Source organism: Strigops habroptila, chromosome 2, assembly GCF_004027225.2.
Source record: "Strigops habroptila isolate Jane chromosome 2, bStrHab1.2.pri, whole genome shotgun sequence".
Classification (NCBI taxonomy): Eukaryota; Metazoa; Chordata; class Aves; order Psittaciformes; family Psittacidae; genus Strigops; species Strigops habroptila.
Window position 1 is genome coordinate 121,058,498 of NC_044278.2, and position 13,820 is coordinate 121,072,317.

The window sequence follows — 13,820 nt, forward strand, 5'->3', positions numbered from 1 at the left end:
TTCATTGCTATCACAGACCATGCTTGATCCTGGAAAGCAGAAATCCTGCACCAGCACAGCTTCCTGGCAGCTGAGGAGATGACAGAGTGTCACTGAGCAACCTGGTTTAGTGGAAAGTGCCCCTGCCCGTGGCAGGGAGTTGGAACTGGATGAGCTTGAAGGTCTCTTCCAACACAAACCAGGCTGGGATTCCATGAAAACAAGGGTCAGTCTCCCGGGTCACTGCAGCCCACCGGAAAGGGTGAATGTGGAATGCTGCTGGAGTTTATATTTAAGGAGTTCTGTCCAAAGAGCCTGTTAGACTGCACTGTTTGTCTCTCTAGAAGTAAATTGCTCCTTTAATATATAATCAAGAGAATTAGTAACCCTCTATGCTTTAAATAAGAGAAGCCAAACGACCACAACAGCACCAGTACAGATGTTTTACAGCTGGGCACGGGCTGTTTACCACAGAGCTGGGGGTAGGACACCCAATATCAATCAGATCTCACTGTCTTCCACCCCAGCAGCTCCCACACACCCAGCCCAAGTGCTGGGACAAGGCTACAAATCCCAGTCTGATTTGTCCAGGAATATCGGATCATAGAATCATGGAACGGTTTGTGTTGAAGGGACTTTAAAGCTCATCCAGTTCCAACTCTTTGCCATGGGCAGGGACACCTTCCATTAGAGCAGGTTGCTCCAAGCCCCATCCAACAAAGTTTGGGGGGTGTTTTAAATCAAAGTATGTTATAAGTCAGTAGATCTGCTCCCCCCTGAACCCAAAAGCTCCCCAGGGAGCAAAACCACGCTGGAAATAGCTCACAACAAAAGAACTCCAAGTCTTTCCCTAGGCACAAGTGTGGTTTGGAGCTGGGCGGCTGGAGGGGAGGAGCTGTGCTGGAGCTCTTTTGGCAGCCGGGCCCTCTCATTACAGGAGCAGAGGAGACGGAAGGAGGCAACTCCCAGCATCGCTCCCCCTTCCCGGTCCTCTTCCCGCATCCCATTGCTGTAGGATCTCCGACGTGGCACTGTGGGGGCAGGGAGTGCCTGCAAAGCCCTATTGCACTCGATTGCAACTAGAATCTCCCTCCACAATGCAGACCAGCCCCATTCGCAGCTTTTTTCCCTGGAAAAAGAGCTTTCTGGTCCAGATTAAGCTGTTTGTTGAGGGGTTTGTAGGAATTCACTCATTTTCTGCATCTAAATCAGTGCAGATTTGCTGTGGTTGTCGTGCAGCAATGCACTGAGGATTGTGTTCCCTGGGGGGGTGAGTTAGTAGCGTGGGGTGTTTAGTGATAAAAAGGAAGAAATTGGAATATACACTCAAAAATCAGCCCAAAATCTGCAATATCTTAATGCTCAAACACAAAGAACTATTTTTATCCAGCTCCAAATTGCTGTTATTGAGATGAAGCCATTTAAAAGACTGAAGCACGGAGCCCCGTGTCAAAGGGGTTTAGTGCTGGGAGGCACCGAAAGACATGAAGAGTAAATGCTTAAGAGTTTCTTTTACATTTCACTAGGAAGAAAAAGGAATCTTACATGGGAAGTAGTTACAGCGAAGGGTTTGAAGGTGGAGCAAGGCAGAGCTTGGCAATGAAAACCAGCTGACGCTGGAAGTTTAAAGGAGCTTTTCTCATTCCTCAGCTCTGGTCCACGCTGCTGGTGCACAACAGTGAGATGTCACCTGGGTATTGATTGTTGGCCATCAGCAAATGCATTTTTGTACTGTGGCAATGTAGTAATAAAGCACCAAATGTGCTGTTAAAACCCTGAGGCCACGTTCTGATCATTTATGCAGACACGAAGCCAAGAAAACTGCTGCAATATAAATTAATATACACAAAATACGATGCTTAAGGTACTTTAACCTCTCCTTCACACTGTATCCCTCCCAGAAGGAAGCAGATGTCTGAACATCACAGTTCTGAGGCCATTAGGCACATTATCATTAAAGACTGCAGCATAAGGTACCTGCCTGAATGCAAAATGCCCAGGGAAGATGTCAGCTGGGAACATTCCCCTTTGTCCTGTCCCTCCAGGCCCTTGTCCAAAGCCCCTCTCCAGGTTTCCTGTAGCCCCTTTAGGCACTGGAGCTGCTCTGAGGTCTCCCCTTCAGGAGCCTTCTCTTCTCCAGGCTGCCCCAGCCCAGCTCTCTCAGCCTGGCTCCAGAGCAGAGCTGCTCCAGCCCTCGCAGCAGCTCCGGGGCCTCCTCTGGCCTCGCTCCAGCAGCTCCACGTCCCCCTTGTGCTGCTGCTCCCGAGCTGGGCGCAGGACTGTTGGGAATGGTTGGATGGGATGATATTTCTCCCAGCCAGAACGAAACACCCAGTGACCACAACAAACCTCCTGTTATCTGCTACCGCTGTTATCAAGGTCTCAGTGCTGCAAACTGTGCTGTGAGTGAAAGCAGCATAGAAATACACACTCTGATTTGCTGTTTGAGTGCTGGGGAGCTGGTTTATTGCAGCTGGGGGAAAATGCTGTTTAAAGACCTCTCCTCGTTTGAGTATCTACTCATCTGGCATCATATGAATGGTTTAGACAGGAGGAAAATGTCCCTTTTTGATGCCATCTACTAGAATCAGTGGACTGGGGAAGGGAAAGATGAGATGATCCTGATGCAAGGTGCTTGTAAGACAACAACCCAGGTCTCAGGGCTATATTCCAAGCCAGAAGACACAATCAGATGCTGTTTTCTGTATAGCAACAAGGTAGTAACCTGCTGATACCTGTCTTCCAAGGGAAGTGAAGAAACTTAGAGAGCCAAAAGCAGGGGGGGGAAATGAGATGACATGGTGTTTATAAGCAAGGGAAGACACAGACACCAGTTAAACACAGTGCTGCAGCATCCTGCTAACGTAACCATCAATGAGGATGGTGCTTATCTAATGGGTAGTATCTAGATTATCTCTATATCCCAGGCTGTCATTAAAAATATCTCATGCTGGCTTAAAATGTGCCAGGGTTGAAAGTGAGTGGTGCTCAGGACTTGTGACTCAGCACAGAAACTCTCTATGGCGCATACTTTGCTGTAAGTCTCAGCCAGGCAGTCTGCCACTGGGCAGCATGAGCATTTAACTCCTTCAGCATCACTTTGGGGCTGGGTTTGCTGCCCTAATGCCTTTCTAAACTGCCCCATTTGCCAGACAAGGAGGATTTTGCCACTGTGTTATGATACAGTGAAGAACAGACCCCCAAAAACCTGCTTATTTCATGCCTATGGTGCAGGGGGAACTTTGGAAGTATGGAAGATGTGGTGGGTAAGAGGTTCATTGCTCCATCAGCACGGCTGATGGGGAAAAGGAGAAGTGGGTGTTAACGCACATGGAGAGGTGGATGGATGGAAAACCAGCCTCTGGGGATACAGCATATAAGGAAGCTCTCCAGCTGCTGGTAACTTGACCATCAGATCGCTGCAAAGCATCTGAGCAACCTGATCTAGTTGAAGATGTCCCTGCTCATTGCAGGGGGGTTGGATTAGATGAGTACCTTCCAACACAACCTATTTTGTGATTCTATGACTGCAGGTCCTCTTGGGTATCACCAAATTGGGGAGCATCTGAAAGATGGGAAGATGTGGTTTGAATCAGGTGGAGATGTTAAATATTTGCTGCCTGTGACTGCTCTGGCATAAATCACCCCCTCTTGTGCCAACAACCAGCCAGCTTCAGGAGCCAGGAGCAGGGTTATATCATAGAATCACAGAATCCCAGACTGGTTTGGGTTGGAAGGGACCTTAAAGCTCATCCAGTTCCAACCCCCTGCCACAGGCAGGGACACCTTCCACTAGAGCAGGTTGCTCCAAGCCCCTGTGTCCAACCTGGCCTTGAACACTGCCAGGGATGGGGCAGCCACAGCTTCTCTGGGAAAAGTCTGTGCCAGCGCCTCAGCACCCTCACAGGGAAGAGCTTCTGCCTCAGAGCTCATCTCAATCTCCCCTCTGGCAGGTTAAAGCCATTCCCCTTGGCCTGTCCCTCCAGGCCCTTGTCCAAAGCCCCTCTCCAGCTTTCCTGGAGCCCCTTTAGGCACTGGAGCTGCTCTAAGGTCTCCCCTTCAGGAGCCTTCTCTTCTCCAGGCTGCCCCAGCCCAGCTCTCTCAGCCTGGCTCCAGAACAGAGCAGCTCCAGCCCTCGGATGCGATAACAAGATGACGGTAAGACGGGCCAAAGCCCCGTACCCACACACAAGCACGGGTTTATCCCGGGAACACAGCTCTCATTCCCGCTCAGCTCCTGCCGGGCGGGCGGGCGGAAGGACCGCACGTCCCTCTGCCCCCCCCCCCGCGCCGCGGCTCCCAGCCATTGGCTCTTGGCCGGGGTCCTCTATCTGATCCTCCCCTTCCTCCCCGAGCGCTTTTGAAGAGGCTTTTCCCAACTTTCCAGAAGTTTCTTCCCGACCCCTTATATACCCCCGTCCGCGGGACCGCGAGGTGCACAGGGAGCCGCGCAGGGCAGCACCCCAGCCCCCAGGTAAGAGGGGGGGGTACCCCAGGGTAGGACCGATGCCAGGCAGGGATGTGGCCAAGCAGTGATTGCAGCGGGCTGGGGGTCGTTCTGGGGTCCTGCCTGCTCCCATAGGGCAAGGAAGTTGGGGGGGTGTGTGTTATTGCATAGGGGTGCGTTGTATTGGGGTGGGTAGGGTACAGGCTGCCCCCCAAACTGGGTGTTTTTAGTGAAAAGGCATTAAAAGATCCCCTCATCGCCACGTCCACGTTGTTAGAGGGGGTAGCAGTGAAGCTGCACCCTGGGTTTGCACCCAGGAGAAGCTTTGGGGGGGTGAAGAAAGAGATGAAGGGGATGAAGGAAGCGCTAACTTGGTCCAAGGGGTCCCAGAGCATTCCTGGTTGGAGGAAGGCTCCAGTTCCAGCTCAGCCTGGGAGCCTCCGGGACCCTGGGCACCAGCCCAGCACATGATGAGAGCTCACTACAGCCTCCCTGCAAGACTAACCCTGTCCTTTGCCTGCCTTAAAGTGTCACATCCCTCTGCTGACATGGGGATGGCCTTTTGCTCTCTTGCATGCAAGCCTCCATCCCAGTCATGAGTGAAACACAGCCCTCGCAGGGCTTTGTGCCTCTGGGTGGCTGTCATGGGTGATGCCACCTCCAAATCCCACCAGCAGAGCAAATCCCTGACATCCCAAGGAGGTCTACGGAATGCCACGTTGGCACAGGGCGTCCCCTCCATGGGCTGGGCTGCCGACACTCAAGAGAGGATGTTATCAGCTGCGTATTCCCCCACATTCCCTCTATTTCCAGCTGGGTTATGAATCCACTACTAATCCCAGCCATAATCCAGGGATGGGCAACATTTCTCTGTCTTGATGCCACTGGGCTGCGCCACCCACTTCTGGCTGGTCTCTGAAGTAATGAACCCTTTTTAAGCTGAGGATGGAAGCGGCATGGGCCGCCCGTTACTCATGAGAGAACTACTCCATGTATCTCTTTTCTTGCAGAATGAAAAAGGCAAACGTTGGCTTCACTAGGAAACAGTTCCAAGGTATCTTTAGAAAGAAAAAAGACCAAAGGAAAACCTTTTAAGTGCTTGTTCTGCACCTTAAAAGTGCAGTTTTGAGCCTGTTGCACAAATCTCTGCTCTTTGGTAGCCGGGATGGTTCTTTCCTTCAATAGAAGGTTTGCTCCTAAAAGGAGTTTAGGATATAAATCTCTGAGAATACATAATCCCTGCTCTGGCAAAGGGTCCCTTGTGCAACTGCGCACTCGCTTTTCCTTCGGGCTACGTGCGTGTTTCCTTCCATATGTAATCCCAGCGGGCCCTTCGCTTCCTCTGATGGCTTTAACCCTGAAGCCGCCCCGTGACAGCCCTTTCTTGTCTCTGCATGCAAAAAGCAGCCTGGAGCAGGGTGGGAGGAGAAGAGCAAGGAATGAAACTTCACCGTAGCCTTGGCTATGATGCAGCCTGTGGGAGGAGGAGGTCACCCAAAGGCTCGCTTTGGGTACAAAGGAGGAATTTAAGCCCTGAGGAGCTGCTGTCGGGAAGGTTTGCTGTGAGCAGCGTGAAGGCAGGAGGGAGGGAAGGGCTGGGGACAGGTTAAAGCCTTGGAGGTAAGTGGAGTGAGCTCCAGAGAGCTTTCAGACATGGCTTTAGGAGCGTCAGTCTGGAGATAGATTGAAGCTCCTGTTGGAGCAAGTCCAGAGGAGGCCACAAGGATGATCGGGGGCTGGAGCAGCTCCCGTATGGAACCAGGCTGAGAACATTGGGGCTGTTGAGCCTGGAGAAGAGAAGCTGCGTGGAGACCTCAGAGCAGCTTCCAGTGTCTGAAGGGGGCTCCAAGGATGCTGGAGAGGGACCTTCATGAGGGACTGGAGTGATAGGACAAGGGGTGATGGGTTCAAACTGAAACAGGGGAGGTTCAAGTTGGATATAAGGCAGAAGTTGTTCCCTGTGAGGGTGCTGAGGCGCTGGCACAGACTTTTCCCAGAGAAGCTGTGGCTGCCCCATCCCTGGCAGTGTTCAAGGCCAGGCTGGACACAGGGGCTTGGAGCAACCTGCTCTAGTGGAAGGTGTCCCTGCCCGTGGCAGGGGGTTGGAACTGGATGAGCTTTAAGGTCCCTTCCAACACAAACCAGGCTGGGATTCTATGAAGCTGGTAGCTCAGAGCCCTCACTGGGGATGGGGACACCTACATTGTGATAAGATGCATCTACCTAATGCATAAACATGTGGAGAAGTGGCTCTGCTGGGTGAAAGGAGGGTTCCACCACATTCAGCTGCCCCGGTGCCTCCCCTGCAGAGCTGTACAAGCAAAACGTCAGTGGGACAGAGCTGACCATACAGTGTTGGAGCTTCTCAAGGGCCCCCCCTCTGCCTTAGCTTGGTGGAAGCTCATGTGCTCCATCTAGTGTCTCGAAAGCTGAGTACTTTAGGTACCAAGCTGAGGTCCCCAAAGAGGATGATCTCTGCTGTACACTGACCACAGTAGCCCCTGGGCTGATGGGCAGCACTGTGCTATGTGGCAAAAACATCCCAATTATAGCTTCTGACGAGGGCAAAGGTTTGAGTTGATACTCTGGGGACAGAATCACAGCGTGGTTTGGGTTGAAAGGACCTTAAGGCTCATCCAGCTCCAACCCCCTGCCACAGGCAGGGACACCTTCCACTAGAGCAGGTTGCTCCAAGCCCCTGTGTCCAACCTGGCCTTGAACACTGCCAGGGATGGGGCAGCCACAGCTTCTCTGGGAAAAGTCTGTGCCAGCGCCTCAGCACCCTCACAGGGAAGAGCTTTTGCCTTAGAGCTCATCTCAATCTCCCCTCTGGCAGGTTAAAGCCATTCACCCATGTCCTATCAAGACCTTATCAGACCTGTTCCTTCCATTCCCTGGTCCCTCTTTAAATCCTTTACTGTACGTGAACATACAGTAATATAGTCAAATTGCTTAAAAATGAAGCTTTCATTCAAAATGCTCAGGCTCTGCAAGCCAGACCTCAGCCTGGACTCTTCTAGGTTAATTGTTGCTGTGGGGAATGCCCAGTGTGGACTTGGGATGGTTGCACCCCAAGTGAAGCATTGATGCAGATGCTCTGGCTATCACTGTGGGTTGCACTGAAAGAGCCTCTCAATGCTCCAGGGTTTGAATCATGGTGACAGTGAGCTCTTCTTGCCCAGCAGGTCCTCAGAGGCGTTGGGTGCTGCTGAAACCATGTGGATTATCCTGGTCCTTGCTCTCTGTGGCCTCGCTGCCGCCGTGCCCTCGGAGGACAGGAAGCTGAGCGACAAGGCAACAACGCTGGCTGAGCGCAGCACAACGCTGGCCTTCAACCTCTACCATGCCATGGCGAAGGACAAGAACATGGAGAACATCCTCCTGTCCCCCGTGGTCGTGGCCTCTTCCCTTGGCCTCGTGTCCCTTGGGGGCAAGGCTACAACTGCATCCCAAGCCAAGGCAGTGCTCAGCGCAGACAAGCTGAATGATGACTATGTCCACAGTGGGTTGTCCGAGCTCCTGAATGAGGTGAGCAACAGCACAGCCCGGAATGTCACCTGGAAGATCGGCAACCGCTTGTATGGCCCGGCCTCCATCAACTTTGCTGATGACTTTGTGAAGAACAGCAAGAAGCATTACAACTACGAGCACTCCAAGATCAACTTCCGAGACAAGAGGAGCGCCCTGAAATCCATTAACGAATGGGCAGCCCAGACCACGGATGGGAAACTCCCAGAGGTCACAAAAGATGTGGAGAAAACTGATGGAGCCCTCATTGTCAATGCCATGTTCTTCAAGCGTAAGTTCTACCTTCAATTCTTGATACAAGTGATCCAGAACCTAGCCTAAAGCAGTAGAGAGCAGCCCAAGTGGGAAGGTGAACAAGTCCTGTGTCCACTGGAGGCATGTTCTCTTTCAGAGTGAGTAGTTAGGGACTGTGCACATAATTACCACCCATTCCCTGTTCTTACAAGCTGAATTTCTCTCTCCTATAGCTCACTGGGATGAGAAGTTCCATCATAAGATGGTGGACAACCGTGGCTTCATGGTGTCTCGTTCCTACACGGTGGGAGTCCCCATGATGCACCGTACAGGTGAGTTGCAAACCTCCTGCCCCATGTCAACACCAACCAGACTTAAGCTTTCTGCTCCATTACTTGGTTTTCCACCAACTGCTTCCAACGTTGGTTTGCCTCGTGGGTAGTAAGTGTGAGAGAACAAAGCTGGGTGTGCTTGTTCTGCTGATTCAGTCTCCCTGTGAGCAGAGATAATCCATGTTTACTATTGGGTGCTTGGCTGTTAGGAGTAAATCCCAGCTCACCACACAAACAAGACAGAGTTTTGAGTTGTTGCCAACTCAGATAACACTGGACCAGTTCCCAAAACAGTGTTCAGGCTCCCTTCCCTTGCTGGTCCAGAGTGAATTCACACCAAGGTTGTGGATAGCTTTGCTTCTGCTCCACATCTCACCATTTCCTGCTTCTGATTCCAAGGTCTCTACAATTACTATGATGATGAGACAGAGAAGCTCCAGGTGGTGGAGATGCCACTTGCTCACAAGCTCTCCAGCATGATCTTCATCATGCCAAACCATGTGGAGCCACTGGAGAGGGTTGAGAAGCTGCTGAACAAGGAGCAGCTGAAGACCTGGGCTGGCAAGATGAAGAAGAGATCAGTGGCCATCTCACTGCCTAAAGTCATCCTGGAAGTCAGCCACGACCTTCAGGTAAAGGAGGTCCTTAAAGAAAAGATCTCCCAAGAAAAGAGTTGGGCCTTGGAGTTCTTGTGGGTGGGAGAGAAGACAGTGGGATGATGGGTTCTCTAGGCCTGTCATCCAGTGGGTAGTCTAACCATGGCTGGCAAGGATTGCACTGTGTCATCTCTGCTGACCTCTTTCCTCCTCCTAGAAACACTTGGCTGACCTGGGTCTGACAGAAGCCATTGACAAAACCAAAGCTGACTTATCAAAGATCTCTGGCAAGAAAGACCTTTACCTGTCCAACGTCTTCCACGCTGCTGCTCTGGAATGGGACACGGAAGGGAACCCCTACGACGCTGACATCTACGGCCGAGAGGAGATGAGGAACCCCAAGCTCTTCTATGCTGACCACCCTTTCATCTTCATGATCAAGGACAGTAAAACCAACTCCATTCTCTTCATTGGCAGGCTCGTGAGGCCCAAAGGAGACAAGATGCGTGACGAGTTGTAGTTGGGTTGGGTTGTGGTTTTTTTTCCCCCAAGAGCTTTGGTTTGTGTGTTTTTTAGTGGGGGGATTTCAAAAAAGGGGAAACACTATTTTGTATCCTTCTCGAACTATGGGTGCTATTCAGACCAGGGTGCATTGTGATGAGAAACCAGCATACACTTTACCTCACCCCAAAATACCTATTGCACAAACCCACCTCCAGAGATGAGCCTGGCACAAGAGGGTCACCAAGAGTGGAAGGGAACTGGCATGCCCCACCTCAGCTGAGATGCTCAGGCTGATGCCTACCTCCTCCCTGCACTAGTTAAGCCTCCTGCTAAGTACCTTGCTGCTACCATCAGCTCTACAAAGGCACAAAACCCTCCATCTTTCCATCTCAAATGCTTCTGCACATCGAGCTCTGCTGCTTGCTTTTCTCCTCCTTTGCTATGTGGCACCACACCAGCGCTGCTCTGATTGCTCTGCAGTTGTTCCTTGCTTCTATCTTCCATCTTCAGTGATATATAACAGAGCACAAAGGGCCAATTCTAAGGTCCAGCCTCTTCTGTGGCCCTGGGAGCAGAACAGGACAATGACAGCATGTTAGAACAGAGATTGCATGGAGTTGTGCCCTTCTGCCCTGCCTAAGCCTGCTCTGGATGACTGTTAGATGTTTCAGCTTCAAAAAGCTATCAGCTCCACAGCTAGAACACTCACTGCAAAGCCAAGTGCAGCTTTGCTCAACACTTCACAGAGAAGTAAGTGGCTTTGGTCTCTCTGCTAACACCCCTAAAACCAGACCTGAGGTCCCTTCAGCACTCCTGCATGACAGAAATGGCTGTGCTGCACCCCCTGGGCATCACCAAAGGGGCTCTTGGGCCAACATCTGGAATTGAACATCCTGTACCATGCAAACAGAGGACCTCCACTCCTCTTGGTGCTTCTGCATCAGCACATGGGGCTGGGAAAGAGTTACCACTGTGAAGGTTCTCCCAGTTACAAGCAGGGCTGGTAGATGGCTCCTGTTGCAGGCCAAGGGACTCTGCTGGCTTCTCTCAGGGAGCTGGAGGAGGTTCACTTCCACTTTCTTGTCTAAGTACAAAGCTTCAGAGCTGCCATTACCTGACCCTTGCCTGAAGCTCTTCCTCTCCATGATGCTTTAGCTCCCTGCTGGCTGGCCTGGGTAAGAGCACGCTGAAAACCAAATGTATTTATAGTTATACTTGTATTTATGTCTGATAAAGAGCAAGTTTCACAGCCTGCTCCAGCCTAGATGTGGAGGCTATTCCTATCTTAAGGGATATCAGGTTAATACTTAAGGAAGTAATGGATACGATCCCATGAGCATTGAAGTTGCTATGCACTGAGAGACACTGCAAAAAAATTATGACAACATTGAGACAAATTTGCATCATAATCCAAGTGCCAGTTACTCAGACCCAGCAAGGAGCACAACTGCATTGCTTTTATTTCCCTGCCAATATGCTTGCTGTCAGGTTCCTACACAGAAGCCCAATACTGCACTTTCTCAGACCATAAACAGGACTATTTCCACTTATTTATTAAGTTAAAACCACCAAGTCTCTTATTAGGTGTTTCCTACATGCAGCAATCAGCAGCTCATGCCCCCAGGTTGGACTTGGCCATGCATGCTCCAGGTTTGCAAGCTTACACAAGCTCATCTGCCCTAACTCCTATCCAAGCCAGGCAGAATGGGAGATTCTTGTCCTTAAGCCTCTTCCCAGCTCATATTCCCAGGTGCTTTTTGGGAGGTAGGAGGCAATCCACAAGGATATACCCAAATGCACAGGAAGCCTAAAGCCCAGGGTGTATGGTAGATGCTACCTGGTGAGAAGCAGCGCACTGAAACCCACACGCTGGAGGATTGAGGGGTGGGTAAAGGGGTGGGAAAGGCAGGAACACACTGTGGGATATTGTAAGTTGCATCATGTAGATGCAGGTGTCTGATGGCTTTTGTTGTCTCTTCTTGTACCACACAGTGACAGTTGTCTAATTTTGCAATAAAACTTTTTCAATGAAGCTCCCTCAGTCACTTGAAGGGGTTGGATGAGGACAAAATGCTTGTAAAAAGGCTTAAGAGAGGCTCTTTGCCATCCAAAAATCCAATTCCTTTCGCTTAATCTGGTGATTAGGGACAAAAATTACACCTAATACACAATAACATGTCCATGATGGGAAAGAAATACTATTAGCAAGTCATAGTTCACTTCACTTTTAAATTTGTCTCCTAAAACTGGAAGTATCCAGCATCTTTAATGCCTCACAGGTATAGGACCTTCTGCCCTGCCATTTAGCAGAGCAGCAAATGGCTGTTAAAAGGTGACAGGGTAGGAATAAAAAGCAAGATGTTAGCCACAGAGACCAGGCATCCTGAGCCTACCACCCAAAGCTTGTGTAGCTGGGATTCAATCATAGAATACCAGCCTGGTTTGGGATGAAGGGACCTTAAAGCTCATCCAGTTCCAACCCCCTGCCATGGGCAGGGACACCTTCCACTAGAGCAGGTTGCTCCAAGCCCCTGTGTCCAACCTGGCCTTGAACACTGCCAGGGATGGGGCAGCCACAGCTTCTCTGGGAAAAGTCTGTGCCAGCGCCTCAGCACCCTCACAGGGAAGAGCTTCTGCCCAAGAGCTCATCTCAATCTCCCCTCTGGCAGGTTAAAGCCATTCCCCTTGGCCTGTCCCTACACGCCCTTGTCCAAAGCCCCTCTCCAGGTTTCCTGGAGCCCCTTCAGGCACTGGAGCTGCTCTAAGGGCTCCCCTTCAGGAGCCTTCTCTTCTCCAGGCTGCCCCAGCCCAGCTCTCTCAGCCTGGCTCCAGAGCAGAGCTGCTCCAGCCCTCGCAGCAGCTCCGGGGCCGCCTCTGGCCTCGCTCCAGCAGCTCCACGTCCCGCTTGTGCTGTTGCCCCAGAGCTGGACACAATACTCCAGGAGGGGCATCTCACCAGAGCAGTAATCCTTGATGTTGTCCTCAACTTCTCACAACATGATGGATCTAGCAAGAAGAGAAGTACAGCAATCCCACTCTTAAAACACACTACTTGCCCATCTCCTGATCTTACACACAAGCAACTAAGCATCTCTTGATTCTACCAGTGATCAGCTCTGTGAGAGCAGGTTGGAGGGCTTTATGCCAGAAGGAAACTGAATGCACTCCAGGAGTCAGCTCTCACTGGAGGACTGCAGGAGAAACCCCTAGCTGATCATCTCACATATTGGGATGTGTAAGAATTTAGACACAACATGCAAATCCTTGCACTCTTGCTTCCAGTTTTCACACATTTCCTGCTCCTATAATGTGACAAAGCTGGTCTGCCATCTTTCCTTTTGGAATTGCTTTCCAAATCCAAGTTCCTATTTAAAAAAAAGAGTCAAAATTTGATGTTGGCATTGCTTGCTCTGGCACTTAACATAGCTTCTTTTAAAAGCTTTCCATGGAAAGATGTGCACAGAAACCTGAAATCACTCATTGACACCCTGAGAAGGAACGACTGTTACTGACAGGAGACCTGCCAGAGAAGCTGGGAACAGGCAGGCTGAGGCTCACACATCCACACTCGCTGCCAGACAGAGCATTTCCTGACACTGTCACTTTGAAATTCCAGTTGCCTGCAGAGAAGCCTCCTGAAAATGGCAATCTGGCTGTCAGAGCTATTCTCAAGCAACACATTTTGCAGATCTGTGGAGTTTTGCATGCAGCAAATAGCTTCTGAAGTTCTCAAATGTGAACAAAAAGCCTTGATCCTGCACACAACATGATCTCTTACGATGTTTGTAACAATCTCTTCCCATTACTGCAGTGAAGTTTGAAAAACACACTGGGAAAGGAGCTGACAGAACTAGAATCTCTGCCTGAAACTTAACCAAATGCTCAGTCTCACTGCTTCAAGCTGCAGGGATTTAGCTTCCCCACAGCAGCCAGGAACAGCTACATTCATACAGCAAGAGAACAGGGATGGAAACACATCCCTGCTACAGACTGAACATTTCAACAGCTTAGGTAGCCTTGTCATCTATGATCAGCTTCAGGATGCCATCCTACAGCTCACTAAAGCTAGTTATCAATATAGTGAGAAATAACAGTCTACTCAAGCCACAAAGGAACACAAGTTTTAACCCAATTGCTTCGCTCTATTTCCATCTCAAAGCTTAGGACAGGTTTGAAATCCAGTGTACATTTCCCCCTCCA

The 13,820-nt window shown here is 50.5% G+C and overlaps 1 protein-coding gene across 4 annotated transcripts; it reads left to right on the forward strand.

The window, feature by feature from the left end:
- The first annotated feature begins 4,319 nt into the window (after positions 1-4,319).
- SERPINH1 (serpin family H member 1) lies at positions 4,320-11,652 on the forward strand. Of its 4 annotated transcripts, XM_030476782.1 has the most exons (6): positions 4,335-4,453; positions 5,437-5,480; positions 7,609-8,225; positions 8,422-8,520; positions 8,920-9,152; positions 9,334-11,652. In XM_030476782.1, the coding sequence occupies exons 3-6, from the start codon at positions 7,643-7,645 to the stop codon at positions 9,634-9,636; spliced, it is 1,218 nt and encodes a 405-aa protein (XP_030332642.1). In that variant the 5' UTR covers positions 4,335-4,453; positions 5,437-5,480; positions 7,609-7,642; the 3' UTR covers positions 9,637-11,652. The 4 variants fall into 4 exon arrangements, with proteins under 4 accessions (XP_030332641.1, XP_030332640.1, XP_030332642.1 ...); XM_030476781.1 differs by lacking the exon at positions 5,437-5,480 and having other exon boundaries at positions 4,320-4,453; XM_030476780.1 differs by lacking the exon at positions 5,437-5,480 and having other exon boundaries at positions 4,322-4,453; positions 7,612-8,225.
- The last annotated feature ends 2,168 nt before the right edge of the window (positions 11,653-13,820 follow it).

What these genes read in the sequence shown, in the direction of transcription:
- SERPINH1 (XM_030476781.1), top strand. Translation starts at nt 7,643, where the DNA reads ATGTGGATTATCCTGGTCCTTGCTCTCTGTGGCCTCGCTGCCGCCGTG. An exon ending in CCCCATGATGCACCGTACAG is followed by an intron (nt 8,521 to 8,919) that starts GTGAGTTGCAAA and finishes TCTGATTCCAAG; the next exon opens with GTCTCTACAATTACTATGAT. An exon ending in AAGTCAGCCACGACCTTCAG is followed by an intron (nt 9,153 to 9,333) that starts GTAAAGGAGGTC and finishes TCCTCCTCCTAG; the next exon opens with AAACACTTGGCTGACCTGGG.